This window comes from Strongylocentrotus purpuratus, unplaced genomic scaffold, assembly GCF_000002235.5.
Source record: "Strongylocentrotus purpuratus isolate Spur 01 unplaced genomic scaffold, Spur_5.0 spur5_scaffold_21, whole genome shotgun sequence".
NCBI classification, from domain to species: Eukaryota; Metazoa; Echinodermata; class Echinoidea; order Camarodonta; family Strongylocentrotidae; genus Strongylocentrotus; species Strongylocentrotus purpuratus.
The window spans coordinates 39,719,436-39,739,204 of NW_022145607.1; the positions used below are offsets into that span (position 1 = coordinate 39,719,436).

A 19,769-nucleotide genomic window follows, 5' to 3' on the forward strand; every position below is an offset into this window, starting at 1 on the left:
GGGCAACAAAACCTTGCCGATAATTATTGTTTTTAGATCACCGTAGGGGCAACAAAGTATTGCCGATAATTATCGTTTTTAGATCTCCGTAGGGGCAACAAAACCTTGCTGATAATTATTGTTTTTAGAAGTAGAAAATTAAAAAAAAAGCAGGCATGCATGATCTAGATAATCTTCAAAAAGGGAAAACAATCAACGTATTAATGAGGAAAACAAAATTGAAACGGGAGAGATATTTTTAAAACACCCCCACTTTTTACTGCCGTTTTGAACGGAATCGAGCGCTTTTGTAATACTGCCGTACAGAATATCGCGCCTCTTTTCTGCCGTAGAGGACAGTATGCGCATTCAGTGATAACGCATAACAAGAGCGCGCGATCGCGCTCATAGTCGCGCATTTTGAGCGCGATCAATTGCGTGCGATCAGTGTGACGTTGATCGCAGGCGGAACTGTATTAAGCAATCTCCAATAAATATTTGTATTAAGTCTTCATTAATGAACTTATTCTTAGGGCTACCAGCGTTTGCCGCATATTGTTTAAAGTTTTGCTAACTTCATTTTGTTTAAAGTGTGGTATTTGATGTAAAATGTTATTTAAGTTGGTGCTAGAATTTCTAGCACCCTTTATGACCACAAATTGAGAGTATTGTCTTTACCTTAGCTGTTGGTGAGGTGTCGTGATCCTTACCTTTTCACCGTATTCTGAATCTTCTCCCCCTCTCCCCTCCTCCCTCTCCCCTTCCCTCCCCGCCCCCTTTTCCATCTCTCTCTCACTCTCCCTCCTCTGTCTGTCTGTCTCTCTCCCTCTCCTTCCCCTTTCTCTTCCTTCCCCCTTTCTCTCTCACTCTCTTCTCTCTCTCTCTTCTCTCTCTCTCTCTCTCTGTCTCTCTCTGTCTCCCTTCCCCTACTCTCCTCCCTCTCTCTCCCTTCTCTCTCACTCTCCCTCTCTATCTTGCTCTCTCTCTCTCTCTCTCTATCCAGCCTCTCCCCTTCCCCCTCTCTCACTCTCCCTTACTCTCCCTCTCTCTCTTACTCTCTCTCTCTCTCTCTCTCCAGCCTCTCCTCCCCTTCCCCCTCTCTCACTCTCCCTCCTCTCTCTCTTACTCTCCCTCTCCTTCCTCCCCCTTTCTCACTCTCACTCACTCTTTTCTCTTCTTTTCTCTCTTTATCGAGTTTAGGCCAAGCTGCAGAGGGAGAAACAGCTGAAGATTGCAGAAGAGAAGAAGATGAAGGTGGAGAAAGCTAAGGTCATTGAGGTCAAGGTCAACATGTGGATTGAGGAAAGAACAACTAAGGAGCAGGAATCGAGAAAAGCCAACTGGAGGCTAGAGAAGACAAAGAAACAACGTGAAGCAGAAGAGAAGAGGGGAGTCCAGGAGAAAGCAAAGGTGAGTGTTAAAGGGGAAGTCCACCCTGATATTAAGTTGCTTTTAGTAAAAGCAGGAAAATGAGAGAAACAGGTCAGTGAAAGTTTGAGCAAAAACTGACTAGAAATAAGAAAGTTATATATTTTCAAAGTTGTCATCATTGAAACACAAATTGGCAACACTGTGACATATCTTGCAAGCTCCTCTCCAATTTGATAAACTTTCTTTTTCTTACTTATTGGTTAGGGAAAATATGATTCATACAGGGGTTGTATAAAAACATCTTTGAAAAAATTGTATCCCCCAGCAGTATGCCGGTGGGGTACTTTGGATTCAGCAGCATTACGCCGCCGCACAGTGGGCCAGAATCGCATCAAAGTGTGTCAAAATTCAAAATTGGCGAATGTGAATTTTTACATTTTTTTCATTCGCTTGGGGAAGAAAACATTCTAAAGAATATTTTCCCACCAATATTTTAATATTTAGCGAGTTTTAAAAGTGTCATATACCCCTGCGAACATTGGAAAATCTATATGTTGCTCCAAAATGATAAAAGAGGCAACTTTACAATAGGTGTTGAGAATTTATGAAGGGAAAAGCAATCAACTTGATATTGCGTGCACTTCTTGCCTATTGGTAACCCAATTAGAAAATACAATGACCAAATTTATGGAAGCTTCATTTTGGGAAAAATGAGCATTAAATTTCACCAAAAAAAGGAAAAAATTGCAATTTTTAATAAAAGTAAGCATGTTTATTTGGATTCCGGCCGATTCCCGCAGTGATGTTAATCTCAAAATGTCCGCCCAAACCTAAGCTTTCCATGTATGGTATTTCTTTTTGCCAGAATTTGCAACACTGCATGTGCAGGCGCTTTTCCTCCCCACGTCCATCGATTATTATTAGGCATAATCGGTACACATTTGTATTACGCACAGCCGATTCAACGCTCGTCCACATAACCATGGCAACGCACAGTGGGCCAGGGAGGAACCAAAGTGCTCCAAAACTTATTTTGGTGATTTTTTTTTTCTTCAATTCTTTTCTTAACCAGTTGAACTGTAATACATTGAGGAATACCTCAGTAAAATATTTAATTCCAGTAAGCACAACTAGGGTATAAATTTACTCCTTCAAACATCAAAATACCACATATTCACAGTTTTAGTGCAAAAGTGACTTATTTTATAAATCTTTCAATTTAACATGAAGTTCTTAAGTTATTGATATGAAATTGCTCTCACATATTTCTGATAGTTCATTCTGTTGCATGAATCGGTTAAAATGTATATAAACACAATCTTCATGATATATTAAAGGTTAATTCACTGAAAAATGGACTAATTATCCATGTTTTTTATAAATCCAGAGGAAACGTTTAGATTTCCGCAGAGTTCCGCTTGTATTTTAATACCACAATTTTGTCTGATGTCTAAGCTTTAAGTTGATACCAAATTTGGCTGCCCGGTCTTGCCCGTTGTCATGTTAGAGCCGATTCCCCTTGCCACATTGTCCCGAAAAATATGTTTGTTTTTAGTCGGCGCTCTTACTGCATCATTCCTTGACGGATTTCTTTCAAATTTTGTATCGAGGTGTATCTTTGGATAATCTACACACCTATAACTGTTGGTGATGCTGCCCTCAGTGTTCCGTCTTTTATAGGGTAAAAGGCCATATTTTATTTTTGTGTGCACTCTAACTGCATCATTCCTTGACGGATTTCTTTCAAATTTTGTATGGAGGTGTATCTTGGTATAATCTACACACCTATAATTTTTGGTGATGCTGCCCCCTGTGTTCCGTCTTTTACAGGGTAAAAGGCCATATTTTATTCTTGTGTGCGCTCTAACTGCATCTTTCCTTGACGGATTTCTTTCAAATTTTGTATCAAGGTGTATCTTTGGATAATCTACACACCTATAACTTTTGGTGATGCTGCCCCCAGTGTTCTGTCTTTTACAGGGTAAAAGGCCATATTTTATTGTGTGCGCTCTAACTGCATCATTCCTTGACGGATTTCTTTCAAATTTTGTATCGAGGTGTATCTTGGTATAATCTACAAGCATATAGATTTTGGTGATGCTGCCCCCAGTTTTCCGTCTTGTATAGGGTCAAGAGTTCATATTTCGGTGGGTGTCTAGTTTGCGCTCTGCAGATCATATTTCATGATGGATTTCTTTCAAATTTTGTATAGAGAATTAGAAATGTATCTTGTTACCAATCGACACTTTGGGTGAAGCTGCCCTCATTGTTCCGTCTTTTATATGGTCAAAGGTCAAATATGTCTTTAATGCGCTCTAACTGCCACATTTCTTGACAGATTTCTTTCAAATGTTGTATGGAGGTATGTCTTAGTACAATCATCTACACCTTTTTAGTGTTTGGTGATGTTTTGATGAGCTGCCCGAAAATGACGAGCTGGCAGTCAAGGACAACCAAATTACTTTTCTTTTAGGCCTAAGTTTTGTGTAACTTGTTTAATTATCATTATCATGTGATTTTTGCAGAGTTTGCAAATGCAAATTTGATTGCTCCATATGTATTATTTTATTGGGGATAATGAGAGCGTGGGTTTGTGAAGTAAGTATAGAATAAGACCACTTCCCGTAGGCAATTTCTATGGCTAACAGGGCTCTCTTAAAGAGAAGGTTGAGTTCTGGGAAGAGGTGGACAATAATTTGTGAGCATTAGACGAGGACAATAATATTGGTCCAACTCATTCGCAATTTAATTTGAATTTGATTACTGAGGATTTTGTATTGAAACAGATTGATAATCTGAGTATAGATAAAGCAACTGGCTGTAAACTTTTAAAGATGACGAAGAATGATAAATAAATAAATAAATAAATAAATTATCATTGTTATCATACAAGTCTGGAAGAACATTAGATAACAAATGTTTCCTGAAAAGCATGGCTCTTCAAATGCCTTAATATTCTAAATATTTCATGTAACAGTATAAAAATCAGGACGGATTTTTAAGCCAAATGTTCATGTAGTCCCATATACAGGCCTTAAATTTCAACATTTTCAGGGCAAGGCCACTTTTCTGTAGGGCACATTCCTATATTACAGCACAAATAAGAAGAATAGGAAAGGGTACAAAAAATCTCCAAGGCCAAGCATTGAGGCCAATCAAAGGGGCATCCACGGCCATGGCCTTGGTGGCATTGGATTAATTTAAGCCCTGCATATACATATTTCTGTGTATAGTGCTTGTAACTTTACCAAGACTGGTCCACATTTGTTATCATTTTGATGATTCCAGAACCTTCCAGTACACAACTTTTCTGATCGATTCCTCACCGTTTCTTTCACAATGCAATCGCATGACCAGAAATCAACTTTATCTTAAGCCCTATCTAGCCTTTGGGGGGGGGGGGGGGTCTTCAGAAGCCCCCCCCCTACATTTTTATGCCTCCGCCACCGAAGGTGGTGCCGGAGGCATCATGTTTTCGGGTTGTCCGTCCGTACGTCCGTCCGTACGTCCGTCCGTACGTCCGTCCGTCCGTCCCGTTTGACCGTTATCACAATATCTCAAGAACCATTTAAGATTTAAACTTAAGACTCGGGAATAGTATTTATCACCATAGGAAGACGATCTGATTAGATTTTGGAGTACGTAGGTCAAAGGTCACAGGTCACAGAGGTCAACTTATGAAATTCCTTGTATTGAGTTTGTTAGCGCGATATCTCAAGAACCATTTGAGATTTAAACTTCAAACTTAAGGATAGTATGTATCACCATAGGAAGACGATCTGATTAGATTTTGGAGCACGTATGTCAAAGGTCAAGGGTCACAGAGGTCAACTTATGAAATTCCATACATTGAGATTGTTATCATGATATCTCAAGAACCACTGGAGATTTAAACTTCAAACTTAGTGATAGTGTGTATCACTATAGGAAAACAATCTGATTACATTTTGGGTCACGAGGTCAAAGGTCAAAGGTCACAGGGCTCATTATGTATGCAAAAACAGCTTGTGATCGCGTTATCTGAACAACCGATTGATGGATTCCTGCCAAACTTTGGTCATGTATGTATCTTGCAGAGCTGATGAACTGATTAGATTTTGGGGTCACGAGGTCAAAGGTCAAAGGTCACAGGGCTCATTATGTATGCAAAAACAGCTTGTGATCGCGTTATCTGAAGAACCGATTGATGGATTCCTGCCAAACTTTGGTCATGTATGTATCTTGCAAAGCCAATGAACTGATTAGATTTTGGGTCACGAGGTCAAAGGTCACAGCGCACATTGTGTATGCAAAAACAGCTCGTGATCGCCTTATCTCAAGAACCGATTGATGGATTCCTGCCAAACTTAGGTCATGTATGTTACTTGCAGAGCTGATGAACTGATTAGATTTTGGGGTCATGAGGTAAAGGTCAAGGTCATGCGGCTCATTATGTATGCAAAAATAGCTTGTGGACGCATTCTCATTAGAACTGACAGATGGATTACTATTTAACTCAGGAAATCTTGCAGAGCCAATGAACTGAGTAGATTTTAGGGTCATGAGGTCAAAGATCAATAGGTCATATATGTATATGAGAAATTGCTTGTAATCACGATATTCTGAGAACATGTTAATGGATTACAATTGAACTTGAATTTGAAAAATTTCTTCCGTTTCGGTTTGTAAAATTGCTCTATGACGGAGGCATCATTTTCGACTGCGCGCAGTCGAATTCCATCTAGTTCCTGATACATTTTTAACGCAAAAGAATCTTGTGCTGAAATGTATAACTTTTTTCTGGCGCATCTTTTGAAATAGATTTTTCAAAAAACGGACAAAGTCACATGACCTTTTGTCTGTGCATGTCGGCCCAAATCACTCATTTTTGTGATTTGTGTACAAAACATATGGAAATCTCATTTTTCCAAAAAAGAGATAAAACATTGGTTATTTGGTCTTGTTTATACTTATTTGGGGGGTCAAAATAGTTGAATTACAGTTAGAAATGAAATAAAACAACAAAATACATGAGTTAAAAAACAAGGAAATACATGAGAAATTATCAGAACAATAGATAACATAAGGAATAACCTGGCTCTTCCTTTTTTGTCTCGCCTGCGTAGCAAAAAGGCGAGACATTTAAGTGCCGCTTTTCCAGTGACGGCGGCGGCGACATCAAAAACTTAACCTAAGCTTAAGTTTTTTAATTTTTGATATAATTTTGAAAGTATAAGTTCTTTGTCAATGAAACTTGGACTATAGGGTAATCAAGTATCCCCAATCATGTGAGTAGAATTCAGGTCACTAAGTTGAGGTCAAAGGTCATTTTAGGTCAACAAACTTAGACTTTTTTTTGTGTTATCAACATCAAGATTTTTAATTTTTAGCATATTTTCAAAAGTGTTTGTTCAAGTATCACAAACCATATTTCACAAATTCCAGGTCACAAGGTCAAAGGTCAGTAGCCTTGGATTATGTTTTCACAACTTAATATGAAAATAAATGAATCAATTTTTGTTATTTGTTCATGATTCTTAATCAATATTCACTTCAAAATGCTGATTATATTCAGAGGATTTCATTTTTTGGGGCCTGCTAATGGACCACCCTGCCTAGTAATAATGTTCCAGCTTCAATTTTTCATCATGTCGAATTGTGTTATGCAGGCGAGACCGCCGAGAGCGTTTCCCTTGTTTCAACTTAATGATGTTAGAAAGAATACTTTGAAAATTCAAATCGTGCTGCCTCTCAGCAAGTATACCGCTCTAGAGGTCAATACGCATCAGCATGTTTTACTACATTACTGAAACCGTCTCAAAGTCTCAAAAACAAAACGAAAAATACACATCTAACAAATGCACGAAAATAATGGTTAAACAGAGTGAGAAATGCTCAAGATATGTCGAGAGCTTTGATATATTTTGATTTATCATATTCGAAAATTGCCATCAGGGGAGATCCATGCCAGCAGAAAACTACTAACATGGAACTGTGACAACAGAGCCAGATATACAGCATATACTTACCCCACAAATTTTAACCCCATTTTCCCCCCAACTGATGATCTGGCCCTGCATGTGAACATGGCGTCACATCCAGTACAAGTGCAGTCTCCTCCATATATACCTCACCAACAGATAAAGAGTTTTTAGACAGTTAGTACAACTTATCCCCTCCTCACCAACATTTCTTGTGACTTATGCATAAACATGATGAGCTGATGAATAATCATTGCCTGAACAATTGATTTCCCACCATGCATCTTAATATATGCACAATCAGTGAAAGTTATAACAATCACTTTTCAATCTGTGAATAGATAAAAGACTTTTCAGCTATTCCTCTATTTAAATACTCAAAGAATGATACTGGCAAGACTTGGGCATGCATGATTTGGTAATGGCATTTAAATGTCTTGGAGTGTACACAATAGAGCAAGGTGTTTCATTGTTATGGAAATCCTCTTTACATGTACAGTATGTGATTATTTGCTTTCTTTGCTTTCCTGTATTAAAGCTCTTCTGTAAGCTCTTCTCTTTCTTCTGGATATTCTATTTCCTTTGATAAATACATCTTTGATTGTTGCCTGCAACACAAGTCAGTGTAAAGTTCACATGTGTTATCAATGCTCTCTTCATCAATAAATAGATTCCATGGAATAAATTCAATCGTTTTCTGTAAATCTACAACTATGAATATGACGGACAAAGAAAGCGGACAAAATATACAGTTCCTCAGGTAGACAAAGGAACTTCCCTTCACTGCTATTATGTAAAATGGTGAATATGCATGTGACACCTGTTCTACACATTTTTACATAATAGCAGTGAAGGGATCCCGGCCCCCCCCCCCACTCAGTGTTATTTAGGTTACGCATATGCGTGTTACAACCGACCCCCCCCCCCCTTTTCAGCAAAAGTCCGGTGTGTAAAGTCAATATGGCTCGACCTTTTTCTTTTGTATACAAGCCTTTTTCAGCACCCCCCCCCCTTTTCAGCAAAAGTCCAAGGTGTAAAGTCAATATGGGTTGACCTTTTTCTTTTGTTACGAAAAGGACATTTTGGCAACACGCATGGGGTCCGTCCGTTCTCGGAGTGGGGTGGCCGGGGAAGGTATGTTCCTTTGTCTACCTGAGGAACTGTATATTTTGTCCGCTTTCTTTGTCAGTCATATTCATAGTGTACGCTATCTGCTTTTTGAAATTGATGGAAAACCCTAGGAAGCAACTGTGGCACACGACTACAGTCCAATTCAAATGGAACCGAGTTATGAATATGGAAACCACTGCATAAAATAATGTATTTGAAAGAAGAAATATGTGGGTGATAAGAACAAAGGACTTATTTAGTGCATCACGGAAGGTAGCATTAAATGATGGGGGACGATAGCATACACCCAAAAAGAGCTTGCCTTTATTTCGTGGTAAACTAAATGGAATCCATAACAACTCGCAGCTGGGAATCTAAAACTCGGAGCCGTGAATCGTTTTCATGCAAAAAGTACAACTCCTCCGTTGTGATTGCAGTCTTTACGAAAGATTTGATATTGTTGTACATCTAAGATTTCACCATCGCAGGAATCAGAGTTCATCCATCTATTTTATCGGAAGTAACTCACTTTCAGGTCATTCAGTTTATTACCAAGGGAACAGTCATTTAGTAGTAGACAATTGAGTGTATGACGTAACGAATTTGAATGTTCAGGTCCCGGATTACGCTCCACGTCACCAGACATGATCAATTTCAAAAGTGGAGTATTTGATGTTAATTGAAAGGTGGAAATAATATTGTTTCAAAGATATCTAGTTTTTAAATATCAACGTTTGGGTAGTTGCTTAAAACTCTTATCAGCTCAGTGGTTGTTTTGGATGCAAGAAAGCTGCAATGCAAAGAGTATAAAGTATGTACCGTAGCACCATTTTCAAATGAGAAGATAAGTTGATATGTTGCTGGGTGTTAATCCATGTGTTATGTGTTTCCTTATACAATGCAGGTAGTCTGGCTTTGGTTCTGCGGACTTTCAAAGATTCCCATTTTAGATTTTCCAGCATCTTTGTAACACTTGATTCCCTGTCGTAGTCCCTCGTTGTGAATGTTTAGTTTGTCCTGGTCTGACTGCTGTGGGTCCCATGTACCGTACATGTAGCTGCATAGAACTCTAATTTGGGCCTACATGTAATTTGATGAAGTTTGGTCAATATGTGTGGCCCAACCGAGTCCCTTTGAATTCAGGTGTTGCACTTCTTCCAGGGCGACGTTGCCCAACCTGTACTTGGTTTGAACTGGTTTCTCTGTATGGGTTACCGTATTTAATTTGAAAACTGTGGCTCCAATTGCTGCTGTATTAAAAATTGAATTCAGGTGTTGCACTTCTTCCAGGGTGACGTTGCCCAACCTGTACTTGGTTAGAACTGGTTTCTTTGTATGGGTTACCGTATTTAATTTGAAAACTGTGGCTCCAATTGCTGCTGTATTAAAAACTGTTCTATTGATTCTCAACATTTCAAACACCACTGTACACAACTCAACTGATGTCACTAAAAATCACTAAAAAAGCAAGACATAGGCGCTGCTTTTTCGGTGACTGCGGCGGCGTTGACAGCGTCAACATCAAAATCTTAACTTAGGGTTCAGTTTTCGAATTTTTGATATAATTTTGAAAGTATAAGTCCTAAGTCGATGAAACTTGGACTATAAAGGTAATCAAGTATCCCCAATCATGTGAGTAGAATTCAGGTCACTAAGTTAAGGTCAAAGGTCATTTTAGGTCAACAAACTTTAGACTTTTTTAGCATATTTTCAAAAGTGTTTGTTCAAATTCCATGAAACTTGTACCCAAGGGTTATCAAAGTATCACAAATCATATGACACAAATTCCAGGTCACAAGGTCAAAGGTCATTTTAAGTCAGTAGTCTGGGATTATGTTTTCACAACTTAATATGAGAAAAATGAATACATTTTTTTTGTTATTTGTTCATGATTCTTAATCAATATTCACTTCAAAATGCTGATTATATTCAGAGGATTTCATTTTGGGGGGGCCTGCTAATGGACCACCCTGCCTAGTAATATTGTTCCAGCTTCAATTTTTCATCATGTCGAATTGCGTTATGCAGGCGAGACCGCCGAGAGCGATTCCCTTGTTTGTTTTTATGCCTCCGTTACGAAGTAGCCGGAGGCATTATGTTTTCGGGTTGTCCGTACGTACGTACGTACGTCCCGTTCTTGTGATCACGTTATCTGAAGAACCGATCGATGGATTCCTGCCAAACTTTGGTCATGTATGTATCTTGCAGAGCCAATGAACTGATTAGATTTTGGGGTCATGAGGTTAAAGGTCAAAGGTCACAGGGCTCATTATGTATGCATAAACAACTTGTGATCGCGTTATCTCAAGAACCGATTGATGGATTGCTGCCAAAATTAGGTCATGTATGTTACTTGCAGAGCCAATGAACTGAGTAGATTCTTGGTTCATAAGGTCAAAGATCATGGGCTCATTATGTATGCAAAAATAGCTTGTGAACGCATTCTCATTAGAACTGACAGATGGATTACTATTTTAACTCAGGACATCTTGAAGAGCCAATGAACTGAGTAGATTTTAGGGTCATGAGGTCAAAGATCAAAGGGTCATATATGTATATGAGAAATTGCTTGTAATCACGATATTCTGAGAACCTGTCAATGGATTACAATTGAACTTGAATCCGAAAAATTTCTTCTGTTTTGGTTTGTAAAATTGCTCTATGACGGAGGCATCATTTTCGACTGCGCGCAGTCGAATTCCATCTAGTTTTGTATTATTATCCCAAATGGTCTAAAGAATATATGTAGTGAAAACTGATGTTTGAATATGAAGATAATATGATTGATGGGTAAAAATGTGAATTTTATTACCTTATTTCTATAAATTACCATAAATATGCAAATGAGTGAATGAGTGAAAAAATAATTACCATAGTAATCTATGTTATAAGACTGTGTCAAAAATCCACGTTGCTACAATAACCACGAAAGGAGGCGTGAGCTTATAGCCTGGCAGCCCAGAGCACTTTGATCAAACGAACGAGGTACCAATATCTGAGTATTGGAGCATTTTGGGGAAAAACCTAGGATATCCAAATGTGGACGTCTGCCGGTGTCCCTCTGCTGCATGTGGCCCTGGGGCCAGTTGAGAGGGGATCAAACGAACGAGGTACCACTTGAAACCAGTGTTAACTAAATGCATGAATGCCACAGAGCACTGAATGGCCCATGCCAGACAAAATTTCTGCTGCTAAGGGCCCGCCAGACGCCCCTAAATTTGGCCCAAAGCCCATATATGTAGCATTGACCCAGATTAAATATGCAAGGTACCACTCAAAACCAGTTTTGAATGGTCGGGTTTATGTTACAGACTATGGAAATCATCATGCCAGATTAATTTCCTCCTGCAAATGGGCCCACAGACACACTGAAAAAGTGGGCCCCGAATGGGCCATGATCAAATGAAGGAGAAACCATTTGAAACTAATTGTAACTTAATAATTGAATGCCATAATGCACTGAATGGCCCATGCCAGACACATTTTTCGCTTCTTAGGGCCAGCCAGACGCCCCCAAAATGTGACTAAAGGCCCATTATTGTATCATTGACCAAAGTTTAATATAAAGGCCCACTTTAGGTACGACTAAAACTGATTTAGAATGGTCTAGTTCATTCTTACAGACTAAGGAAATCACCATGACATACTTATTTTCTGCTGCAAAAGTGTCGAATGACACCCTCAAAAAGAGGAGCCCCAAATGGCCTATGAACAAACATAAGAGAAACTACACAAAACCAATATAGATTAAAGGTAAATACCAGTTTAATATGGTCATGCGATTGCATTGTGAAAGAAACGTTGTGGAATCGATCAGAAAAGGTTGATCATCTAGCATATAAGTATTGGTGTGTACTGCAAGGTTCTGGAATCATGAAAATGATAAGAAATTTGGCCCAGTCTTCGTAAAGTTACAAGCACTGTACACAGAAAGATGTATATGGGACTACGCACACGTGCGCTACACGTGCGTTTATCTCTCACACACCAATAGATAAACTAATTTACCTAATATATCAATTAGAAGGCGGTTTCCCGGCAAAATTTCTATCATCATGTATGAGTCAAAACATATTCTTTCACATGATTGGAAAATAATAGCTTCTTTTTCATTTTTTGAACTTGGGGCGGTTCCAATACTGGTCTTTACCTTTAAAAAGGCATATTCCACAGAATAAATAACTGCCGATGCAAGACAAATTTTAATCTGCATGCGGCCACCAGATAGAAAAAAGGCTGGCTCAATATATGGATCCTGGGCCTGAGGAAATGGACATTGCCTTGTAACATGACATTTCAAACAGATTACATTATTGCAATCTTAAATTTGATTACATAATTAAAATGTGGTGTATACTACTAAATAAATATTGTACTTAAGACATGTTACCTGATTTTACTCCAATTAACAGTAACATATAGCATATGCCTATATGTTTCTTAGATACCACACGTTACAGAGGATCTATGATAATAATAATAGTGGCTCATGGTGCGCCATTGTACTCCCTCCTCAGATCAGATAATTATCTCTTTGTATCTGTATATCAGTCCTTCCCTTCTTTTCCCTCTTATCTGCTCTCAAACAGAACTTGGAATTAACAAGTATAGTCTTGTCTTATGCGATATGAAATGTGTTTTAAATATGTAGATATTGAATTCTTTTTACATTCATTGTCAACCTTAAATAAGGGCCCTTATGCTCTTTTGGGGGTTGCCTGCTACTGTACATGTACTTACCTGTTTATAGTATTTGACTATTCGATATGATGTATCTTATCTTTTTAAGATTCTCCTGTAATTTCTTATGTTTCCACCAGCTATTGCTTTTGTTTCTTTAGCTATATTTCCTGCTCCAAGCAAACTTTCCAGTATGGAAAAAAAAACATTTTAAAGAACACTTGGATCACATTAGCCTCTATACAGGTACTTTGTTTGCCATCTAATGTTGCTGTTGTTTGTTATATTTTGGGCATTCAGTCAAATTTGCCTATTTACGCCTAGTCTAGTTCTTTAGTCGTGTTGAGGTAGAGTCCTATTAATTCCTAGCTTGGAAACTCGGTGCGCCTGTGCTTCGCTGGTCTACTGCTGGGGGATGTATCATCCCGCCCAACCCTGCTACGTCCAATCCAATGGGCTGACCAACATATTAACAGTATATCCCATTGATTTTTGTTTCAGCTAGTTCGGTTAGAATGTGACCTAGTTGTTTATACTCACACTCTGAAGTAGAGTTGCACATCTCTCACCTGGTATAATATGTTTCTATACTGGATGAAATATGAAGCAATGTAACACATTTCCGATATTAGACTCAAAATGGAGCAATATGACATTCCAACTGAGATTTACTAGCTCACCATCCGGAAGCATTTTATAAGGTAGACATACATGAAAATAATGTGTGCAATGTTTGCTAAATTATGGCATTTACTCTCTTTCCTATCAACGTTCAGCATAATTGAATGATTTTTGCAGTCTTGCTATAAACCAATATACTAATCAAGTAGGCTCTTGAATAATGAGGGTTACAAGCTCGATTTGTTGAATTGTGTTTATATCATTCCACCAAATTATTAGCATCTACAAAGAGTCTAAGGGCATATGCCTCAATTACAGAGAGGAAATGCTGTCATTAGTTACAAAACTGTTTTATGGTTGAACTTTGAAATTGATGGGAAGAAAGTATTCCTCATTTATTTACAATGCAACCTGATATATGACAGTGCTTCTTTTTCTTAGGCCTATGGCATGTAAATGTTTTTCCTTACAAGTAACTTTGCTTAGAGCAGCCAATAGCTAAAGAAACTCAAACAATTGCTGGTCCCGTGTAGGGCATAAACGGTTATTCATTTCATTTCAATGGCATAAAATATTACAGGAACATTTTTAAAGGACGAGACACATCACATGAAATAGTCGAATACCGGTACTATAAACAGATAAGTACATGTATTATGAAGTATACAGCACCCAAAATAGAATAAGGGCCCTTATTTGAGGTTGACAATGAATGTAAAAAGTATTCAATATCTACTTACCGGTATTTAAAACACATCTTATATAACATACATGTAACACAAGACTATACTTGTTAATTCCAATTTCTTTTTGAGTGCAGATAAGAGGGAAAAGAAGGAAAGGACTGATATAGAGATACAGAGCTAAATAAGGGATTACAAAAGATCCTCTGCAACTTGTGGTGTTTCTGAGAAACATATAGGCATACGCTATGTAACTGTTAGTTGTTAATTGTAGTAAAATGAGGTCACATGTCTTGAGTAGAATTCTGATAGTCAACATATTCATTTAGTAGAATATACCATGTTTTAATTCTGTAATCAAATTTAGGATTGCAATAATGTAATCTGCTTGAAATGTCATGTTACAAGGCAAATTTAATCTACATTAATGTTCAATTCCTTAAGCCCAGAATCCACATTGAGCCACACCTTTTCCATCTGTTGGGCCCTATTCAGAATAAAATTTGTCTTGCAGCGGCAGTTATTTACTCTGTGGAATGTGCCTTTTTATTTCATATTGTTTTCATTTAAACGTGTAGTATCACTGACGTTTGTCAGAAAATTTGTCATGGTAATTTCCTTAGTCTGTGCAATTAACCCGACCTTTCCAAATCGATTTCGAGTCGTACCTAAAGTAGGACTTTATATTAAACTTTGGTCAATGATACAAAAATGGGCCTTTGGCCACATTTTGGGGGCGTCTGGCAGGCCCTAAGAAGCGAAAAATGTGTCTGGCAGTGCATTGTAGCATTCAACTATTAAGTTACAATTAGTTTCAAGTGGTTTCTCCTTCATTTGGGGCCCACTTTTTCAGTGTGTCTGTGGGCCCATTTGCAGGAGGAAATTTATCTGGCATGATGATTTCCGTAGTCTGTAAAATAAACCCGACCATTCAAAATTGGTTTTGAGTGGTACTTTGCAAATTTAATCTGGGTCAATGCTACATTATGGGCTTTTGGGCCATATTAAGGGGCGTCTGGTGGGCCCTTAGCAGCAGAAAATGTGGCATTCATGCATTTAGTTAACACTGGTTTCAAGTGGTATCTCGTTCGTTTGATCAAATGCATTTTTAGGGGGCCCCCTTTGGGGGCGTCTGGCGGGCCCTTTGCAGCAGAAATTTTGTCTGGCATGGGCCATTCAGTGCTCTGTGGCATTCATGCATTTAGTTCACACTGGTTCAAGTGGTACCTCGTTCGTTTGATCCCCTCTCAACTGGCCCCAGGGGCCACATGCAGCAGAGGGACACCGGCAGACGTCCACATTTGGATATCCTAGGTTTTTCCCCAAATGTTCCAATACTCAGATATTGGTACCTCGTTCGTTTGATCAAAGTGCTCTGGGCTGCCGGGCTTTTAAAGATACTGTTTCTTTTGCAGCCAATTTATAATTAGCAGTGTCCTTAAATTCAAATTATGCACAAAAAAACCTGGTTATGCTAGACTTCACTGTCAGACACTATTGAGTGACTGAATGGCTTTTTTTTTTGGTTCTTCTTCTTTGGTAAACATACATAAAATGAGCTGTAAAGGGTACATGAGCATTTATCTACATCAATAACCCACTTCTTGTAATGGCCAAAATTAAACTTATTGAATCTTTGCGCAGCATAAAACGTACGACCATACAGTTCAATGGTCTAAAAATCAGACTATTACTTACTGGCTCTATAGCTATTAAGTCGATTTGACAACTAATAGTCGTTATTTTCCCACTTAAAGACATTTTCAGGCCCCCCCCCTTTTTTTTTAGGGAAGTTCTAAATTCGTATTATCTTTCAAATGCTGTTAGAATTTAACTTTTTCATTTGTTTGGCCTGCAAATGGGACATAGTACCTTTAATATCCTGCGGAATACTGCGTGTGAATCCTGTAGTGAATAACAGAGATAAAACAAAGAATGACTATTGTTTCAAAGTACACAAATTGTTCCTTTCACATAGTAAAAATAATTGAAACTATTTAAACCGAAAAATACATAAATACTTTCTACACTTTCATCTGTAATATGTTCTTTTCCCTTAGAATGCTTTCTTTGTAAAGCAAACTTAAGTAAATACATAACCTTCAAAGAGTATTTATCAAGTTTGAGACTAGAGTAAAGCAATTAGAAATATTGAGATTCATGTTCAAACTTCTTTAAAGCAAAGTAATGAATATATTGTCGTCTTGTTTCTGAATCATAAATCTATCAGCAAATTATAAATCACATTACAATGATTCATTCTCTTTCCTAACTATTAAAACAAGTATCGCGATGTTACACCTAGAACGATTTAAACAAGGCTAATCGTAAGGCGAATCACTCAAATTTTGCCTTAAAATATCACTCCGCTTTATAATTTGTCAACTATCATGAGACATTTCAGCATCTCTAACAATTTAGAAGCCCCCCCCCCCCCCCCAGGCAATGCAGTTCCAAAATAACCCAGGCCAAGACATAGCTAAGATGAGATCACTACAACTAGCTAATCCCTTTGGATACCTTCAGAGCTCTCTCTAAGTCTTACCAGTCCAAGTCTTGATTTGAAACAATTATTTTGTCTAATTGATTTTGTCTTAAGGGGTGATGGTCCCTACTCCAAATTTCCTTTGTTATTATATCTTTTAACCCTTGCCTGCCTATCAGAAAACACATGGGTACCTTTTTATGTGTTTTGCTAAAGAAATCAGTTATTTACTGTTGGCTCATAGTTATGCCTAAAACAATTTTGCAGTCATGTCAGCAAACTTGTAAATGTGAGGATTGTTTGTTTGCTGTTGACTGCCAATGGCTTTTTACATCACTATCAGAAGCTTAATTAAAAAATGCTGTATTTTTTACCACTTGTGTTCACACGTAGACTACCATGACAAGGCAAGCTACGCCATTTCCAGCTACTACAACCCAGTCCCCTGGATGCCTATACACACCCCTAAATTATCACACCAAGCCTGTTGCAAAGGGGAAGAAAGGGCGGGGTAAGAGGACCAATGCTACCTCATCAGGGAGGCAGATACAACAAGCGTTGTCAACCCCGCTGCTCTTCAGAGAACGGTCAGCACAAGAGAAGCTAGGGAAAGTGGGTGGTTGAGGGGGATTTGTTTTGTTTAGTGCTCACTATCACCCCCTGCACACCATCACCCCTGCACAATGCATTTTTTGTGACGTAGGATCCTCACAACACGGATTTGTTATATAACCAAATTCAATGTAGTTTGCTCAGTATTGTGTGCATCTGTAAAATAGCGCCTGTCTGGAATGCTCTCTAGGGAGTAAAAAATGTGCATACATTGCCTGCAGGCAAACCCAAATTCTGGGGCAGTAACATGTATGTAAATGTTTTAAGCACTACATGGTATAGTATTGTCAGATGAATTTATTGCATGCCAATAGCTGATTGACTGAAAAGTGTTTTGCTTCCAAACCCTGCATAATTCATTTAATTTGCAAGAAGAACATTTGATTTTCATGAAATACTTAAAAATTATTTATTTTCTCTTTAAAGATATTATCTTCCTTTTGCAGCCAACTTCAATTCTGTAGAACTTTGCAGGAATTATGAATATGTCATGTCTGTCTTACTTGTGAAATTTAAACATTAGCCATGTCCTAGTATTCATATTATGCAAGGAAACCCGTGTACATAAAATGAGCTGTAACAAGTACATGTACATGAGCACTTTTCTACATCAATAACCCACTACTTGTAATGGCCAAAATTAAACTGATTGAATCTTTGTGCAGCACAAAACGTACGACCACTTGGTACAACTACAAGGTTTCTGAAAATCAGACTATTATTTAGGTGATTACAATCACTTATGTCAAGTCGACAACTAATGGTCTTTATTTTCCCACGCAAAGCCATTCTCTGGGAACAAAGATTTGAAAGTGTTTTGTGTTCCCTGATGAATACCGAACCATTGTGACTTGGGCTGCCCCCTTGAAAATCCCGGGCATTTTCGTGAGGGGTCAACAAAGGTCATACAGGGTAGATTTCAATCGTGTCGATATGCATATCAAATTACTCGTCTGGTCATGAGGATTCCAAATTCAACTATACAACTTTCAAAAGTAAAAGTGCTTACCTTGACCATGTACATTAAAAATGGTTGCCGTTTCGGTGACATACATCAAACAACTTCTTATCCATGGGTTTGAGGCAAATTTCAAGGTTATGGGCAACCGCTTTTGATTTTAAGAGTTGCTTAGTTGAATTTGTTATGTCAGAAAACATATTATTAAACACTTAAATTATTAGAATCGGACGATGTTAATTGTGTAACTGAATTTCTAAACTGCATTGACCTTTTTTACCGTAGCGCCCTCATTTAAGGTCGGAGGTATAACAACCTATACATTTTTGGAATCCTTATGACCAGACGGGTAATTTGATATGCAATTTAATATGGTTCACTGTGTTGGTGAATTTGACCACCAGTTTTAAACATTGCGCAATAAATACAGATGAAAAACATAAACCGATTGACGCTAACAGATAGAGGAGCTCAAGCGCAACATAATGATACCACTCAGGAGACCACAGCGTTCTTTTAAAGAAAGATATTTGCAAATGTAAAAAAAAGGCTTCAAATGACTCCTTCATTGCGCAATATTCACGCCATTTAATCGTTTTCACTATTGCGCAATAAATAAGGATGAGAAAAATAAACATATGTCGCGAACAGATAGAGGAGCTCGAGTGCAACATAATGAAACCACTCAGGAGTCCACAGCGTTCTTTTAAAGAAAGATTTTAGCAAATGTGATGAAAAACTAACAAATACGCCTCAAATTTGTTTTATTTATTTATTTCTATTCTTTTGACAAGGGTAGCCCATTCACCAACAAGTAGTTGTCTTCCATGGGGCCCTGAATGAACATATTTACATCGTTTATAACATTTATACAGAACAGTAACAAAAATAATACTCGTTTGAGGCGTATTTGTTAGTTTTTCATCACATTAGCGTCATCGGTTTCTGGGTTTCATCTGTATTTATTGCGCAATGTATAAAGCTTGCAAAAACTGTCCAATTGCACAAAAAGAACCATTTGAGGGGTATTTGTTAGTTTTTCATCACATTTGCAAAATATCTTTCTTTAAAATAATAATGTGGACTCCTGAGTGGTATCATTAAGTTGCACTCGATCTCCTCTATAAGTTAGCGTCATCGGTTTGTGGTTTCCATCTGTATTAATTGCGCAATGTATGAAATGATTTATAGAGCTCTAAAACCTTGCAAAAACTGTCCAATTGCACAAAAAGAACCAATAGAGGGGTATTTGTTAGTTTTTCATCACATTTGCAAAATATCTTTCTTTAAAAGAACGCTGTGGACTCCAG

The 19,769-nt window shown here is 38.0% G+C and overlaps 1 protein-coding gene across 2 annotated transcripts; it reads left to right on the forward strand.

Moving 5' to 3' along the window:
• The first annotated feature begins 1,139 nt into the window (after positions 1-1,139).
• On the forward strand, positions 1,140-17,895 carry LOC105440244. Of its 2 annotated transcripts, XM_030994781.1 has the most exons (3): positions 1,140-1,328; positions 1,359-1,389; positions 17,283-17,895. In XM_030994781.1, exons 1-3 carry the CDS (start codon positions 1,228-1,230, stop codon positions 17,511-17,513), a joined length of 363 nt encoding a protein of 120 aa, XP_030850641.1. In that variant the 5' UTR covers positions 1,140-1,227; the 3' UTR covers positions 17,514-17,895. The 2 variants fall into 2 exon arrangements, with proteins under 2 accessions (XP_030850641.1, XP_030850640.1); XM_030994780.1 differs by having other exon boundaries at positions 1,143-1,389; positions 17,283-17,888.
• Positions 17,896-19,769: the final 1,874 nt, after the last annotated feature.

Coding starts and splice junctions, on each gene's coding strand:
- LOC105440244 (XM_030994780.1), top strand. CDS start 1,228: ATGAAGGTGGAGAAAGCTAAGGTCATTGAGGTCAAGGTCAACATGTGG. Junction 1,390..17,282: donor GAGTCCAGGAGAAAGCAAAG/GTGAGTGTTAAA, acceptor GTTCACACGTAG/ACTACCATGACAAGGCAAGC.